The sequence below is a fragment of the Erpetoichthys calabaricus genome, chromosome 9 (genome assembly GCF_900747795.2).
Source record: "Erpetoichthys calabaricus chromosome 9, fErpCal1.3, whole genome shotgun sequence".
In the NCBI taxonomy this organism is placed as follows: domain Eukaryota; kingdom Metazoa; phylum Chordata; class Cladistia; order Polypteriformes; family Polypteridae; genus Erpetoichthys; species Erpetoichthys calabaricus.
In genome coordinates this window covers 125074115-125093344 of record NC_041402.2, presented here as the reverse complement: position 1 = coordinate 125093344, position 19230 = coordinate 125074115, and the positions used below count along the sequence as shown (strand labels likewise).

The 19230-nt window shown below is 37.2% G+C and overlaps 1 protein-coding gene across 1 annotated transcript in view; it reads right to left on the bottom strand.

Moving 5' to 3' along the window:
• The window catches only part of tango6 (transport and golgi organization 6 homolog (Drosophila)), a 215056-nt gene that overhangs the window by 91275 nt on the left and 104551 nt on the right, over window positions 1–19230 (bottom strand). The window contains exons 12-14 of the mRNA XM_051931454.1: window positions 11099–11233; window positions 2453–3076; window positions 1428–1485 (exon numbers count right to left, since the gene is read on the bottom strand). Of these exons, the coding sequence (XP_051787414.1) occupies window positions 1428–1485; window positions 2453–3076; window positions 11099–11233 (817 nt within the window). The remainder of the gene's footprint in view (window positions 1–1427; window positions 1486–2452; window positions 3077–11098; window positions 11234–19230) is intronic.

The following is a 19230-nucleotide window of genomic DNA, read 5'->3' as shown; positions in this document are numbered from 1 at the left end:
TGGAGATGTATGCCAAAAAGAACTCTAACAACTGAGGATGCAGAATCGCCATTGGGATTTAAAGCTTCGAAGGATCACGTCACGATAATGTGCTGCTCTAATGCTGTGGGTACCCATAGATGTAAGTTGCTCGTTATCGGGAAAAGTTTACATCCGAGGGCCTTCAAGAGTATGACACAGTTTTCTGTCCATTACCGTGCCAAAAAGAAGGGGTGGGTTACCACTGATATTACATTGGATTGGTTTAAAAAATGTTTTGTTCCTGAGGCTAGGAACTGTTTTATTTAGTGGGTGAACATTAAAATTTCATTTGCTTTTCATTTAGTGTTTAATTTTCTTTCTTTAAAGGACTGTACAGGTAGTCATTTTCTGTTAAATATATACAGCATATATAACCATCCAAAATAAGGCATTTTCGAAAATCCGGCACTCCTCAGGTCTGGAGGTTGCTGGATTTTTGAATGTCAACCTATATTAAATATTTACAACTATTGAATTATTAAATAACCTACCTACACTTCAGTTTCTGCTTGTTTATACAAAATAAAACTTTTTTTTAATGAGAGCATCTCAGTTAGTCTGTCATAGAGAACAGTTTTCGCAAACTATGACATTACTATAACCATATTTTACATAGTTGTATATTATGAAGACCTTAATTGTAAAAAGTAATGTTATATTGTTTAGTTTTTGCAGATATAACAGGGCATAACAGGAAAAACATTCCCTTTTTGAATGATATGTAGCATTTATCTGATAATGCGGTAAGAGCACTACCTACAGCCAATATACAAGAGGTTAGCAGATTCTAGGATTTTATTTTTTGCTCTTGAGAGCACTTTTTGGGTACATGAATACTTTTGCAAATGTTCATAATTTGCACATTATCTTCTTTATTTCTAAATGAGGATGAGCTACTAAAGTGTTACAAAATCCTTTTTCAGACTATTTTAAGTGATGGATATCAGTAACACTTTTTCCAGGAAATCATGAGGAATACCTTTTGACTGAAGCATGTTATGCATCCAAAATTGACGTGGTGAAAACACCCATGTTTAAAAGTTTTACATAGGATAGACTCCTGATAGTTTATTATAGTATTTCCATCTGACCATAGATACCTATTTAATGAGATTTATTGAACTCTGTGCAAATTCTTATTTGGAACAGGGCCATTAAAAGCTTAATTTTACACAGCTACCATAAAAAAGTAAAGCTGAATGAAATGTTTGTTTATTCAGGCACTCTTTATCTATTAGAGTATAATAACATTTAACATGAAAAACTGGCGCTGATTCAAAACAAACAAAAATAAAGGGCAAATACATTTTGATATATTTAATCACTTACTACATGCAGTGCATGAAGCACACATATTTCAGTCTTGTATAATGCACATTTAATAGTGTAGTGTTTTTGGTCCTTACCTTGTATAGCTGACAAATACACAAATGAATCTTCATGTTCAAGGTTCTCCAAAAACACCTAAACAATAGAAAAAATGACAATCAGCTTCTTGGAATACTGAGTATCAGCTATGAAAAAGAAGAACCAATAGTATTTAGGAAGGATACAATTTAAATTTCTTTGTTCAAAAATATTTTCAGAAACAACACGTTCTCTACTCCTGTAACCCCTACAGGGAAAAAGGTAGGAGCAAGACAAGACAAACCTCATGATGAAGAATAAGAAGTAAAACCATAACTCAGAATACCACAGACGGTAAATCTTACTAGCATAGTACTCTTGCCCTAAGATATGAAACTGATGTGGTTTAAAAAATATTTAAATTCCCTGCACTTAAAAAAAAAAAAAAAAAAAAAAAAAAAAAGTTACTCTATATTTTATAATGTTTCAAACGTGTTCTACATTGAATTCAGGGCTATTACTTCATATTTAAACTAAAGAAACAAGAAAAATCACAAGCTACAAATGATTTAATAGAAGACTTTAACCCCAAACCTTTTATTATAAACATATGCCTGTTTTATTCTACACATATTCTTTAATATAACTTTTCTGTTTTGGTAAACAGGATTCCACATGTTTATCATCACAGTCCTAATGTATTCTTAAGTAGATCTATCCTAAAAAAGTCCAATATATTAGCCCCATTTTACACATTCAGGAAAAAGGTTATTCATTTTAGATTTGACCGATTTCCCATTTAAGTAACTTTGTTTCTATTTTGCTGTCATTGTTGGTCTGATGTTCACAACATGTCATTAAAATAATAGAATAGTTTGATTTCATAGGCTGTGTAGGAGAAATTTGCATTCTAATACTGGAAAAAATATGAATGATTGCAAACAAACCAACCAAACACCTTTTAACCCAAACTTGCCAGTAACACGCAATCCATTCCTGTTTTTAATAGCTTTCAGGTAAATCTCGTAAACCAATATGTATCAGGGGATACTTAGGCCATCAACATATAAAGCATCGAACTTACCAGTAATATTTTCTCCTCGCAATTTACAGCTTCTGCATTTTTACTCTTAATCATTTGAGTCAGCTGTCTTAGAGCAGTTGCTCTTGTAGGAATATCCGGATGAACTGCTTCAAGAATACATTCAGATACTAATTTTTCATCCTCACAATTTCCGTGATCTTTGCTTTGATCATTATTACAGTTTGTGCCCACTAAATTAATTGGAATATCTTGCTTTATTTTGCTCTGCTTGTCTGGAAAACTACTTTCTTTTATAACTGTCTGCTCTTTCAACTGTTCCTGTCCTTTTTGATTTCTGTCAATAAATGTAATTGTTTCTTCATTTTTTAATTCATGATTTTCCTTTCTTGTACACTTTCTGCCTTTTTCACTGTTGGCATCAGGGGGAGCCACAGTGTTTTGAGATGACACCTGTTCAGAATGTTTCTCTGCTTTGGTGTCATCCTGACACATGGTTCTGTGAGCAGCATGGGTGACAGTTTCAGGAGTAAAAGCTCCATGGGTGGCAATGGTTATGCGTAAATCAGATGCCAGCTCCTGGATAATAACTTCATGATGATGATCAGATATGTCTTGCAGTAGTGGTAATATATGCTTCAGTGCAGTATAGTCTTCTGATTTCAACTTAAAGAAAAAAAAAACAAACATTATAATTGTGAAAATAAAACACAATTCAAATTTGCTATAGTTTGTAAAGACTTGGAACTTGAGAAATGATTCATCTTAGTTTTGTGTAATTGTCTATTTCAAACACCCCAATCCACACTAGGGAGTTCTACAAACTAAAAATAAGCCAAAGTTTTGGATAGTGCAGACATGCCAAGCAAACATTTTAGTGGTTCTGAACTCTACCATTGCCTGATCTGTCCTTAGCAACCCCTTTCCAGTTGGTAATCTTGTCACTGTGTTCTGTGTTTGTGATTTATTGAAATCAAGTTTAAATGTCCACATTCTTAAGGCATACTGGGTACAGTAAGAATGAATTATACCTCAAGACTTGACCGATATGTTGCATCAACCAGCTCATCAACGTTTCCTCTCAAAACACACCCTTATGTTTACATATATTCGTGTATACATGCAAAACTCTTATCGTAGAACATCGTACATAAATTTATAATCTCATCTTGCTTGTTACGTTTTGTCATAAAAGGACCAAATACTAGGACTAGAACTCCTTAATATAAAAGTATGGTGCACAGACTCAGGTACTGCAAAAAGTAAATTAAAATGAATTACTTAATCAAACATTAACCAAACAGGAGCAAACAGTAACTCTTGCAAGCAAAGTAGGTGTAAATGTTTTCTTATTTTTCTGTTTTATGAATTTAGAAATAAATATTCTAGTTTAAGTTAAATGAGCTCCAGATATGAGAAATAATCTGTTTGGTCACTATCTACGACTAGGTTATATGAAATCAGAAAAATATTTTAATGCTCTAAATTATCTCAAAATAGCTTCTAAAAAATAAAGATTTCAGTTTAATCCTTGCCGGTTGTGCCATTTGTTATTTTCTATTGCATGTAAACTGTTGAGGCCATGCATTGTCACACCACATAGTTTAAACAGATCCTTTTATGTTTTCAATAGTTTTCTAAATAAAATACATATTAACACATGTAAAATTGATTTTACACTTTGGTACCCTTCATGGCTCAACAGAAACATTTGCCGTCAATCATATTAAAGGCACAGGTCATCCCCAGCAGAGTCTTAAGATAACATGTCACAGCCTTCACAAGTCAGGAAATGAACTGCTTATCACATATTATGCATTGGCATTTGTTGAGCCCTATGCTGACTTCTTTGTTTTGCTACTTTAAGACCTCTGTTGTTTATATACTGCACATTCTAGAGTCATGAACTGGAACTACATAAAAAAGAGTTAAAATTATGATAGGGGTTTCCAAACAGAAATTTAAACTTTTACTTGTTCATATAAGCCACAGAGTAAAAATGAAATATGCACCTTAACTTTAGAGTTTTATTTCTTAGATACTACTCTAATAAAATAAAATGGATTTGGCTGACTACATTTGTATTTTAATGTGATCATTAATATCAGAACTAATACAGGTTCCATACCCTAGACCATCTCTCCTTACTTTTACCCCTTTTGTAATACAGATAATGTATATAAAAAGCTGTTTTGTGTCCAGACTACTTCTGCATAAATTGTCAGTTAGAGAGTAAAATTCAGTCTTTTATTTTTTTAAGTAAGCTGACATGCAAAATATCTATATAGTATTCAGAGCCATTAAAACTCCTATAGGTCACCTCTGTCCAGATATGTTACAGGTATATGTGAAAAGCAAACGTGAAAAAATTGCATTTCCCTTTTGCTGTCTGAATTACAACTGTAATCTTTTACACTGATATTTATAAGGTTGCAAAGATGTTCAAGGCCTTAGATAGAAACTATTTAGTGCAAAAGACAGTATGGATAAAATTAGAGAATAAACTCTGTGTCACCTGTGAAAGATATTAAACAGTATTTCTTGTTTATTGTTTGTAGTACTAGGTGTTTATTGTTTGCATTTCATTCTGGTCCACAGACGAAACATTATGTCTTTATTATTTTCTGGCTTTTAAATTGCCTTGTTTAAAAAAATGAACTGTAAGTAAACTAAATAAGCGTATTTGTACATTTCCTGAACCCATCATTCTGGAACTAAAAGGAAGTGGGTTTCTAACCATTGTGTCATCCTCACTCTAAAACAATGACCTGCAAAATTTTCCTAAATAATAAAGCTGCAGCTGACAGAAGCTTTTTGGTCAAAGTGAAATTCTCATGATATAAATGATGATGACTGCCAACAGAACACAGAATTTTACTGGTAATTACAGATCCAAAAAAGAAACATATGACTTTTCATTAAATTATCCCTTTAATAATTAAAAATATCACTTTTATCATGAGCTATTTAATTTGACAGAATAAGCAAAAATATGACTGACATAAAAGTGGCACAGTGGTAGCGCTGCAGCCTTACAACATGGAGGCCTGTGTTGCCAGGGGTGCTAAAATGTCTCTGGTGTCTGCCTGTGTGCTCTCCCTGCAATGGACTGGTGCTTTGTCAAGGGACTATACTTGCCTTAAGCCTTATGCTTGCTGGGGTAGGCTCCAGGTTTCCCACAATCCCAGTCAGGATGGATAAAGTGGGTTTAGGGGATGAATTAATGTATGGATGACTGGCAGTTTTTTCATATTACATGCTAAAATTGGGCCGGCACGGTGGCACAGTGGGTAGCGCTGCTGCCTCTCAGTTAGGAGACCCGGGTTCGCTTCCCGGGTCCTCCCTGCGTGGAGTTTGCATGTTCTCCCCGTGTCTGCATGGGTTTCCTCCGGGTACTCCGGTTTCCTCCCACAGTCCAAAGACATGCAGGTTAGGTGCACTGGCAATCCTAAATTGTGCCTAGTGTGTGCTTGGTGTGTGGGTGTGTGCCCTGTGGTGGGCTGGCGCCCTGCCCAGGGTTTGTTTCCTGCCTTGCGCCCTGTGTTAGCTGGGATTGGCTCCAGCAGACCCCCGTGACCCCGTAGTTAGGATATAGCTGGATGGATGGATGGATGGATGCTAAATTTGAATGAACCATTAATATTTACTCACTGGCTGTATTTATAATACTTTTTAAATACCATCAAGCTCTTTGAAAACAAGGGAAGATGCTTTATAAATAAAATGCATTTCCATTATTACTTCAACTCTAAAAATGACAAGTGACACATTTTTGTGCCAGAAAAAAATTAAAGGTCATTGACAGATTGTGGAAAAAGAAAACTTGTGCTTACAATCGTGAGAAGCCAGCAAACTACCCAAAATAAAAATTAGCTTGAATTGTAAATGGTTCTCATATTCACTCCTGGGGGAAGCAGGGGCTACGGATTTTCACGCTGACCAACTTTTGCTGTGACACTTCATTAAGCATGCTCTTATTTTTCATTTTTTTATTACATTTTTACTGCTTTTAATATTTTCCTGTGGAAAAGGGATAATTAAGTTTTCTATATCATGGCTTTAAGATTTTACTCCTTCTGCTTTATGTTTATTTGACTTAAATAAAGAGTATAAGTGTATTATAAACTTCTAAAAAATTAAAGGAACACTTTGAAAATACAACAGATCTCAAAGGGAAAAAAATCATGCTGGAAAACTATACTGATATGGACTGGGTAATGTGTTAGGAATAAAAGGATGCCACATTGTTTGATGGAAATGTAAATTATCAACCTACAGAGGGTTGAATTAAAAGACACCCCGAAAATCAAAGTGAAAAAATGATGCGGCAGGCTAGTCTATTTTGCAGAAATTTCATTGCAGGAACTCAAAACCGTACTCAGTAGTTTGAATGTCCCCCACATGCTTGTATGCATACCTGCCAACGTCGGGGCATGCCCCTAATGAGACGACGGATGGTGTCCTGGGGGATCTCCTCCCAGATCTGGACCAGGGCATCACTGAGCTCCTGGACAGTCTGAGGTGCAACCTGGCAGCATCGGATGGACCGAAACATAATGTCCCAGAGGTGTTCTATTGGATTTAGGTCAGGCCCCAGGAGGAACCCAGGACCCACTGCACAGGCATAGGGTCTGACAATGGGTCCAAGGATTTCATCCCGATACCTAACGGCAGTCAAGGTGCCGTTGTCTAGCCTGTAGAGGTCTGTGTGTCCCTCCATGGATATGCCTCCCCAGACCATCACTAACCCACTACCAAACGAGTCAATGTTGCATAACGTTCTCCACGGTTTCTCCAGACTCTTTCATGTCTGTCACATGTGCTCAGGGTGAACCTGCTCTCATCTCTGAAAAGCACAGGGCACCAGTAGTGGACCTGCTAATTCTGGTATTCTATGGTAAATGCCAATCAAACTCCACAGTGCCGGGCAGTGAGCACAGGGCCCACCAGAGGACGTCGGGCCCTCAGGCCACCCTCATGTAGTCTGTTTCTGATTGTTTGGTCAGAGACATTCACACCAGTGGCCTGCTGGAGGTCATTTTGTAGGTCTCTGGAAATGCTCATCCTGTTCCTCCTTACCCAAAAGAGCAGATACCAGTCCTGCTGATGGGTTAAGGACCTTCTACGGCCATGTCCAGCTCTCTTAGAATAACTGTCTCTCTCCTGGAATCTCCTCCATGCCCTTGAGACTATGCTGGGGGACACAGCAAACCTTCTGGCAAAGGCACATATTGATGTGCCATCCTGGAGAAGTTGGACTACCTGTGCAACCTCTGTAGGGTCCAGGTATCGCCTCATGCTACCATTAGTGACACTGACCGTAGCCAAATGAAAAACTAGTGAAAAACAGTCAAAAGAGATGAATAGGGAAAAATGTCAGTGGCCTCCACCGTTTAAACCATTCCTATTTTGGGGGTTGTCTCATTGTTGCCCTTCTAGTGCACCTGTTGTTAATTTCATTAACGCCAAAGCAGCTGAAACTAATTAACAGCCCCTTCTGCTATTTAACTGACCAGATCAATATCCCAGAAGTTTCACTGACTTGATGCTATTCTCTGATTAAAAGTCTTCCTTTAATTATTTTGAGCAGTATATATAGTGAAATAGTTTAGTGTATCAGCATGCAGTATCATTTGAACTATTTTCTTGTTAGCTGTCAGTATTTGGATATAATTAATAGAAGAAACCAAATGAAAAGCAAATTAACAAAAAAGAGAGAGTTCAAGCTTTTTAAAGGTATTCTAAACATACAAAATCTACCTAAATTTCTTATGAAATACAGCTCACAGTAAGGTTGGCTAACCATAACTTTAGATAAAGTAAAAGAAAGAATGACCAACTAAATGTTGACACTTGATGGATATAAAAAACTGCATCCAAAATTTCATATTCAACAAACAGATTCATTTTGAATGTTTATGGGTTACTCAAGTGCTGGGACACAGGATTATGGCATATATCTGCTTGTGAGCAGTTGGTTTCCAAGTGCAAACACGCCTAGACCACCTTTTCCCAACACAGCCTGAGATATCATAGTCATTAATCTTTTTAAATATAGGGTTCTGACACTAAGTATAAGGTAAAATCACTCTTAATTGTACTTTTTATATTCCCTTTACAGGCTATATAGTAGAATGCATTGACATATCTTATTTTGCAAGAAAAGAAATTTCTGTTTCCTGCCCTGTGCAGAATGCAATTACATTAATTATTATTAATTAATAATTATAATTATTATTCTTTACATTTATATAGTGCTTTTCTTACTACTCAAAGCGCTCTACACACAGAGAGGACATGGGAAGCGAACCCACAATCTCCTTACTGCAAAGCAGTAGAAATTAAAAATTAAAAACTGAAGCAATTAAAAATAGTAAACAGACATATAGCAAAACATCCCCACAATTAAACATTCATGTGTCTTTTGAGAATCCAGAATCCAAAAATAAATAAATAAATAAATAAATAGGTAAAATAGGTAAATAACTGAGGGTGTTAATTGGTGGCAGATGGGCCTCCCTACTGCTTGGATAAATCAAGGGGGGCGGGGCGGGGCGGGGTGGGGGGGGGGGGGATGGGGTAGGGGAACTGACCTAGATTTATGTGATAGTCGGAATGAGGGCCTCAGCTGTGAAAGAGGTACCTTTTTGTAGTGATCAGAGTAATGGCAGAGTAAATGGGTAATAAGCAAACGAAACAAGACTGGATTGTATGCCATAAATATCTTTTATTTGCATAAGGCCAGGGGTGGATTGTTGAGCTAAAACAGCTTGTGTGTTAAATAATGGGACAAACATATTTTTCATTAATATATTATTCAACTGTAGAATAGATATTTGAGGTTCAGTGAATCTAGCTTCTCCACATGCAGCATTCCTATTACTTGGAAGAAATGAAAAGACAAGAATTCCAACTTAATAGATCAACTACAGTTTCCTATACTGAAAGCTGATCATACTTCTATTAAAATGACTCAACTTGCCAAGTAAGTGCAGGAATGCTTGTGGAATTAATGTAAAGCCGCAATTATAAAAGCCTGCAGGGTATCTGGTGAGATCCCAGTGGAAGAACTAATAATATTTTTCTTTTTCTCGCAGGTGCTATGAGATGGCTCTTCAAGTGCCTCTATTGAGCCAAATCTGTTTAGGGGATTGAGCCTCTAGTGGTGGAGGCAACTGAAAGGGTATGGGAACATACTACCTTCCTGGACAGCCAAGGGCTTAAAAGGCCCACAGTTCACCTTTAGTCCAGCTCATCAAGAGGTTCAGTGTCCTCGGGGGATGAAATTATCATTTTGGAACTGCAGGCACTAAATTAAAAGCAAGTTGCAGTCTGCCTCAATTACAACTTTTTGTTCAGAACACTACTTTGCTGTTACATTTCTTTGCATGTCTCAAGTGACTGAAGTAATAACAAAGGTAACATGGCACCTGGTGGGTGGAGATTGCCTGTTCTTTTTCACAAGGTTAGCATGCTGAGGGAGACATTCCCAATAGTGAACAGCATGGTAGAAGTAATGCATCATTACCTGATAATTGGCATTTAGCAAGGTATATCTGCATTCATGTGTCTAGGGTATTCTTGCAGGACCAAAGTGGCCTTTATGTCAAGGTTATACCTGGGGTCACTTGTGTGTTGTTCATGCTAAACTTAGTGAGTCCCTTTGTGGAGTACAGAGGACCGATAGACTGTGCAGACATCATTTATAATCAGTGCTAGGTGTATTTCAGTATATGTGTGTTAAGTTTAGAATGTGACAGTAGACGAATCCAACACAATCTTGGACAGTTCTACTCAACCAATGACAATATGCATTTATTCTCAATAAAATCACAGTGGTACACTGTGCCCATATCACACTGCCCTGCTTGAATTTTGTGCTTTTTCTAAATCCTAAAGTGTCAATGGTTTATTTTTGTAAATGGTGGTTGTTGTTCAGTGCCTCAAGCAGCCTTTGCTTAGCATTCTGAAGCATCACTATTATGATAAAAAAAATCAGTGCCCTCTAGCAGAAGGACAAAATATAAAGTTACATGCATTTCCGACTCCTGATGCACAATGGGACCTTGTAAGCAGTTGTGTTTTTTTTTTTTGTTCAAGCAAGATGAAAAACACATAGACTCTGATATTGATGAGAATGGTCTCATTTCTCACTTCTCTTCTCTCCCTCTCAGCAAAAGCAGTATTTCTACAAAGCTCTTAGATGGAGACTTGCAATTGTAATACTACAATTTATTTTCTCAAAGGAACTTGTACTGTAAAGAAATATTAAACGTAATAAATAACTACGATATTATGACCTACAAATCATATAGGCAGTGTTGTGTAGTGGTTAAGACTTTGATCTTCAAACCCTAAGTTTCTGGATTCAAATTTCACTACTGACATTATGGGACCATGAGCAAGACACTTCACTTGACTATATTCCAAATGAAAAACAAATGAATTATAACCAATTGTATCTCTTAAGTGTAAGTCGTAAGTAGCCTGGGATAAAGATGTCAGTCAAATAATAAGTAATATGTATTTATACTAAGGAAAAATAAATTTGATTTGTTTTACAAATAATTTGTAAAACATGCAAATTATTATGAATAAACATGATAAAGTGTACCAATATGAGACTAACAAAATATTCATATATCTTGGCTGTGCAAACTGATCAATTAAACTGGAGAATCTGCTTACCTCAGCAGCACCTGCTAGCATGGCAGACAGCAATCCCATTCCCATACTTATTGTTTGAGACTGAACCACATTATCCAGACCATATTTCAGACTAGTACAAGCCCGCTGTAACATTGCACCTACAAATTCAATCACCTGTGAAGTACAACATAATAAGACAATGTTATTTACTATTCAGTAACATACTGTGCTTGTACATACAGAAGATGCATAAATTATGACTGAATATTACTTACATAATAAAATGGTGTTTTTTTATATTCCACTCTTCCAAACTATAACACAGTATTTTAATTATTAACCTACTACCATACACAGTACAAATGCTAATATCTAATTTATAAAAAAGTAAAAAGCAGTAACACTGTAGGTAAATGTCATAAAATAGGAAAAACTGAGACATGTTTGAGCAAAACAGCAGGTTTCATATTTGTGGTGCCGAGCAAAGGCCCGGAAATGACTGAGCATGCATCATATAGCCTTACATGTGAGAATGTACACACAAAGCAATACGCAATAATGCGTCATGTTGGAAAAAAAAAAAAAGGAATGCAGACTAGTCATTAAAGGAGAAAAAAAATTATTAACTGTGAAAACTTTGTTCATCCCTACAGTTTAATTCATATATAAGGTATACAGATTCAACTGCAAAAAATGATTTTACTCCTAAGGAATGCTTCATTTACAAACTGCACTTTTAAAATCACTACCATACTGAACAAGTATGATACAAGTCACAGGCAAGTATATAGTACTATCCATCAATCATGGACCGCTAGGAAATGCCCAGTGTTGACCTTTTATTCTGTTGCAGCAATGATGTCACACGTTATACACATTTCCTTAGCAACCTCATGGCAACCTTAACCAAAATGATGGTGCCTGTGAAAAATGACATGGCACCAAAAAGTCATTAAAATATTTTCACAAATTTAAAAACGGTTCACTCAACTGCTCAGAACCCTCACAAAAAGTGCTTTCTCCTGGGCACCACTCCAACCCTGCTTCTAATTCCTAGCAGCTGTCCTAGCAGCACAAGACACCAGCCAAGTGCTACAAATGGTACCTTGTAACAACACTGTCATAAGCGTTTCATGCTTTGCAGAGGTGCCACAAGCAAAAAAAAATATATATATATTAACAATAATATAAGAAAGTGTTGTGCCAGTGCTTGTGGCTCATTAAGGATTTAAGCTCTTTTTCACATCTGCTTTTATGGCTCACTATTCTGACTAGAAGAATACGGGTCAGTTAGTTAGACCGGTAAACTCAACCGGAAAATCAGCTCCTGTATTACTTATGTGATTGTCACAAAATTAAGTCAGTTTCCAAGAATGTGTTTTCACCACTCGTAGCCTGTTTGCTTTGTTCCAAAACACTGGGTAATTTATTACTTTGTTGCAGTTTCAAGTTAGTTTGCATTTCACACTGCAAACTGATCAGAGAACTAAATATATCAATAATGTGGACTTCTTTCAATGGGCAGAAAACATTTTTTCCGGGTAAACATATACCATGAAGGGTCATGAACCATTGTGTTTGTGCACTGCTGCATTTATTATTTGGTTTATTTACCAAACATAGCTCTGAGGAAAATCTCTACTATTGAACAACTATTATGGAAGACTACTTGAAAATTATGCGCTACTATGCATGGTAGAAAAATAGGCCATTTCAAATAGGCTCTGCTGAGGGCATACACTGATGAGCACCAGTGATATGACAGTAGACGTAAAAGGTGCATTTCATTTAACTGTAGGATGTTGCAAATTTACTCTCCAGTAGCCAATGTGTCCAACCTGCATGCAACGCTTTTTGATCATTCATCTCACAAGACACTGCTGTTCATTTCTCAACACCTCTGTAAGTATTTTGATCAATCTGGTCACAAATGAATTCACACCCTTTTCTCTTTTTCAACTGCTGTATGACTGTGCATACAAGAGGCATGTATCAGGTACCAGACTTGTTCTGACTGACTGGTAACTGTGCAAGATGTTTTATGTGAATTGTGTCACATTTGTTACCATACAAGTATTTATTTTTTACTTTTTCATTGTTTTTAATGCTCCATGTTAAGCCTTGACTCACTATGCTGTGAATGAGACTCCCTAATTACTAACAGCAGACACTTGGCTTTACTTCTGCAGCATGCACAATTTCAACCATAATGCACAGTATTTTCTGTAGTTAGATTGGTCCCGTTTCAGATCACATTCATATCTCATGAAATGCAGGGTTCATTTGACACTGCACCGAGACCACCCTTTCCACTTCCAAATGTTACTGGCATGTTCATACCTACCTAAATCAACTAGACGTTTGGAGAAATCACACCAGAGTTGGAGAAAATGCATTAGGTGCGAAAATACCTTTATAGATGCACCAATATTTTACAATGACTGCCTGAATATAGTTTATTACATCTCATTATTTTAGGCATTATGTATCAAACCAGTAGTCTCGTTAGACAGAAGATAACTGTGGGACAAAGTGTGTTTGTGAACACTGATGACACTCTTTAACAGAGTAATGGGACAGAAAAAAAAACTATGTTGTGAAGGGGTCTGGCTGCAAGTTTTACTAATGTAGATAACAAAACCTTTAAAATTATGAAACGGCTCATCATGGAAGTGAACTGCAAAAACAGAGCATATTTTTGCATTGCAAATCTGGAGTAACTCAATGACAAAATTAGCGTAGGTAAAATAAACAACAGTACTTTCAAAACTAGACTTGATTTTTTTGGAAGAATTAAGTGGATAGGACTGGATAGGACTGGAGAGCTTTATTGGGCTGAATGGCCTGTTTTTGTGTAAATCTTTCTAATGTACTGTGGTATGAAATGTATATCAGCACCACAAAGTGGTGATATATAAGATCTTACAATAAAAAGGAAAACATGGGAAGCCATAAGTAGTGATTTGAATAAAAAACATTTAAACATTTAGCTGATATGGGGTTGAAAACCATGTAGGAAAAAAAATCATTAGCCTATCATTAGAGAAAAGCTGGAAAGCTGCCAAAAATCCACCTTCGGTTCATAGCAAGGCCCCTGCTCACACTGTCCAGGTTGCGAACACATCCCTGAAACAGAGAACTTGGGGAGATGTCACACCCACTTTTTTCGCCAGACCTGGACATTTGTGGCTACTACCTGTTAACAAATCTAAAGGGATACCTCTGTTCAACGGGCTGTTTCAAGGATGAAGACATTATATGCTAGCTTTCACAGACACATTTTGTGAACAGTACGGGAAAAAAAAAAAGAGTATTAGCATTCACTGAAATTATTCTAAGAAATAAGTGTTTTTCTGAAATGGATCAGGCTCAAACTTTTTAAATACGTCTTAGACAAATTATAGTGTAAGACAACCCACCACCTTTTTTTTTTATAGATACTTTAAAAGATTCAATACACCATGAAAAGAATTTTGGCTCCTGATGGTGACTGTCCTATGTCAGACACACTCTGCAAATACTACAAAGAAAAGTGATGAGATTACAGCAGAAAAATGTGCAAACTTAACATGGACATTATTTGAATAGAGATTTGAACCCATGATTCTGGAACTGTCAGGCAACTCTCCCCAAGTCCTTGTCATCATAAGGCAATTGGTATATTTTTTATATATCTTTACTTAAATCGATCTCTGAATTGTACTTTAAAGAAATTCACAGAAAGATACCGTATTTACCCGTGTACGACGCGCACATTTTTTCCTGAAAATTAACATTAGAAAATCAGGTGCGTGTCATACACGAGGAAATTTTTTTCTGTAATGTTTACTTCTTCTGCTTGGGCTCTCTCGCTCGCTCTCTCTCTCTCGTTCGTTCGCTCACACGTGCTCTCTCTCTCTCGCTTGTTCGCTCACGCTCTCTCTCTCTCTCTCCCTCGTTTGCTCACGTGCACTCACTCTCTCACTCTCTCTCTCTCTCTCACTCTCTCTCTCACTCTCACTCACTCACTCACTCACACACATGTACCGCTCTCAGATCCGGCACGATTATAATAATTAAATAATCCGGGGCGCGAGTGACCAACACTACTTTCTACTACACCACTTCAAATTATAGAGACACACCAGCAAGAGCAGGATAAAGTTGAAATGATTATTGATAGACAATACACATTATCACCGGGACAACAACAACAACAGAAAACCTTATATGTATAATATCGCGCTGCAGCGCTCCCCCTCCCCGCACAAATCACAACACAAACCCTAGAAAACATACATTACTAATAAGGATTTTAGCAGATGGAAAACACAAAAAAAAAGAACAATGAATTTATAGTTTTTTTAAAGTCTTATCTGAACCGTAGCGTTGAGCTCCGTCTAGCGTGGGGAAATGAGGCGCCGACCATATATCTTATTCCGGGAAATGTATTTGATTAACAGTTCCTAGTGCTGGCCCGTCAAGTCCTCTCCCGTATGCCTTCCTCTCGAAAGAAAAAATAATTTGGCTTCCAATGAACTCAGATTCACCTGACGATATCCAATTGTGTTAATCCTTTCCCTTGTGCCTTTTCCTGTTATGGCTTCCTCCTCCTCTCTCCTCGCTCTTCTTCTTTTTTCCCGCCACCTATTTACAAACGGATAGCTCCTCCCCGTACAGTCTGTTGGCCCTCCAAGCCAGGAGCTCCCCTCCCTCTGTATCAAGGGCTGGCCTTGCACATAAAGGCGTACCACTAAAACAGGTATGGGAAAAGGTACAAACTTACAGGTACACAACACATATTCCGGTCGACCGTTACACACACACACACACACACACACACACACACACACACACACACACACACATACACACACACACACACACACACACACACACACACACTCACTCACACTCTCTTGTCATGCAACAAAAACAGAAGGGCATTTCGCGGAAAACGTGCTCTAAACTCTTCCTATACAATCACAACACGCGTCGTACATGGGCAAATTTTTTTCGGGATTTTCTTTGTAAAAATTAGGGTGCGCATCTTACACGAGGGCACGTGGTACACGAGTAAATATGGTACTTTTTTATTTGTCACCATGTTTTTACTGGTGTCTGAGTCTGAGCAAGAAAAATGACTGCTACTTTCTACTACTAGCACATGTCAGTAATTATAATAGATATATCTCTATTATAAAAAAAAATCTTGGAAGGTTCCTTAGTGTGCTAACATCACTATTTTCTTCTCTTTCCACTGTTTATGGGACTCTACTCAGGGGTGTTCATTAAGGTTAAGGATTTCCTCTTCCTGTCCTTTCTGATTCATGCTTTGGTATAATGCTGTGTGGGAGAAGGGAAGATGTCATTTCTCGGTTCTACTGCTACATGGTTACTATTTTTGTGTAACTATTTCTACTGTTTTTTCAATGTTTAAGCTGTTTCAATAAAAAAAAAAACTATCACAACAAACTAAAAAAGGAAAGATTCAATAATACAGCATATCACAGTATCTGTTCAAACAAATTATATATGAGATGGGTAAATATGCTACTAAATAAATCAAAGATCAGTTTAAACACATCTCTCTATTATAATAAAAAAATCTTGGGAAGAGAAACGAGACGAGACTTTCTCAGAGAGACACTTTCACGTCCCACAAGACAAGTCTTTGTGCCAAGAGATTTGACCACGCCCGGGGCCAGAAATAAAACAAAGAGTAGATGACAAAGTAGAACGTCGTAAAGAATTAAAAAACGTTGGCGCGATACACATGCAGACTAGATTAGATATAATGGAAGTATGAAAATTCGAAAACCTCAAAAAAAAAAGGATAGTAAAGATTGCATTAGCACAAACAAACGGAAATTATTACTCTGTGAAATAACAGAACAACGAAAAGAGATTGAATATATTGTTCTGATTTAAACTTTAAGAGACTTGTAGAGGACCCAGGTTCGCTTCCCGGGTCCTCCCTGTGTGGAGTTTGCATGTTCTCCCCGTGTCTGCGTGGGTTTCCTCCGGGCGCTCCGGTTTCCTCCCACAGTCCAAAGACATGCAGGTTAGGTGGATTGGCGATTCTAAATTGGCCCTAGTGTGTGCTTGGTGTGTGGGTGTGTTTGTGTGTGTCCTGCGGTGGGTTGGCACCCTGCCCTGGATTGGTTCCTGCCTTGTGCCCTGTGTTGGCTGGGATTGGCTCCAGCAGACCCCCGTGACCCTGTGTTCGGATTCAGCGGGTTGGAAAATGGATGGATGGATGGAGACTTGTAGATCATATAATTCGTGTTGCCATCAGAGGAAAAAAAAAAAAAGTAGTGTTTCTTCCCAATGAAGAGGCGTATCTGCGAGAATTAAAAGATTTGTTGTTTGGTGAAAGTGAAATCCCGCGAGAGAAATCATTTCTCATTTGTGTGAATGCTATTGTCAGATACATTTCTTGTAGAGAGAAAGAAACGATAATCATTCACGGGCAATTATACGTTGCGTTGTCACAATGTAATTCCAAACACGGAATCAAAATTCAATGCGATATTGACAAAAAGGTAAAAGCGAAAAGAGATCGAATATATGGACATAGGTGATATGACAGAAGTGTGCCGCACGAGATGCAGATCACGCAGCACGGCGGCGGCAGCAGCAGCAGCAAGCCAGCAGCTGATCGAGCAAACAGGAGGTAAAAAAAAAAACCAAAAAAAAAAACTGTATTTGTTGCCCATAGAATCACCGTTTAAGAGGGGACTTTGGAGGACCAACCGTGTCTCCTTGGGGTGTGTTAAGCCCCCCTCTTCACAACGCGAGCAGCAGAGTTGTGAAGTGGCTGGCGCGTAGCACATGCCGGTGGGGGGATTGGCAACCGAAGTGAGCATGGGGCAAAGCCCCCTAATCTTTGTAAAATTAAATACAAAATAAATAATAACAGAGCTTTTATTTGAAAGATCTGTAACTAGAATTTAAGTTAAAATGCCAATAATACTTTTAAGTCTAAACCATAAGGTCAATATTTATTTCATTTAATGACTTAAAAAATTCTGCTCCTCCTTATCTTGTGATTTGCAACATACTTATAATTGTTTTCTCAAACTGCATGGCTTCCATTCAAAGTTGCTTGCAACTTTCTAGTCATGTATAAACTTATTCTTGTAGCCGACTCATCTTTCTTGTTTTAGACCACATTAGAGATATCAGAATATGAGCAGAGAAATGTGGCTGACATTTTCTTGATTGTTATTTTTTCTTTCTTGGCAGCCTCAAATGACATTATGCTTTGACACTATTTGCCATGTCAATAAACGTTTAATTAGCAAGTACAGGCAACACAGCATTTTTCATGTATTTTTCCATGAATTTCTTAAAAGCACAATTCAGAGATCAATTTAAATAAAGATATATAAAAGATATACCAATTGCCTTATGATTACAAGGACTTAGGGAATTAGTAAGACTATTACATTGTTGAATTCATATATGTTCAAGAATCCATAAAACGAAAGTGACAAAATGTTGCTTGTTTTTGTAGACCAAGAAAATAGTGCATAGAGGACACCTGGTTTCAATATGAAAAAGACGATGATACACCTGGAAAAAAAACAGAAGAATTTGGAAGACTTCAGCTACATCATATCAGAGTCAAATATTCCACACCAGCACACTAAACACTGATAGCTACTCAGCAGTAGACAAAGACTCAAATCACACCTTAATCATGCTAACTTAAAAAGATGAAACTGAAGAAAGGTCAATGCATGCAAAAGTAGAAAATGGTTAAATCTTGATTTATTGAATGAAGGAGAAACATCTGGTATTCTTGAAGGAAACCGAAGAATAAATGAGCTGCAGACTTAGGTGTAAAAAAACAATGGAAAAGCATCTGAGCACAATTTCAGAGATTACTAGAATGCGTGACGTCTTCATCAGTCACTGTGACTTAATTTAATTAAGTGGTATATGCTGCTTTTCTATATATTTGACCACTGCTAGTTAAATGTGTGGAGTCTTCTGCAATTGCTGGATCACCACTCATTTCTAAACTAGTGGTTCATTGTTTTCAAGGAGAGACAGCATGATGTTGTCTTCTTTCTCGCACAAACAATAAATTACTTGTAACAGTATATCATGTTTTCCAAATATTTGGCAAAACCATAAGACTTTACACATAAGTAAAGTAAATGCTTGTAGATATGAGAAAATGA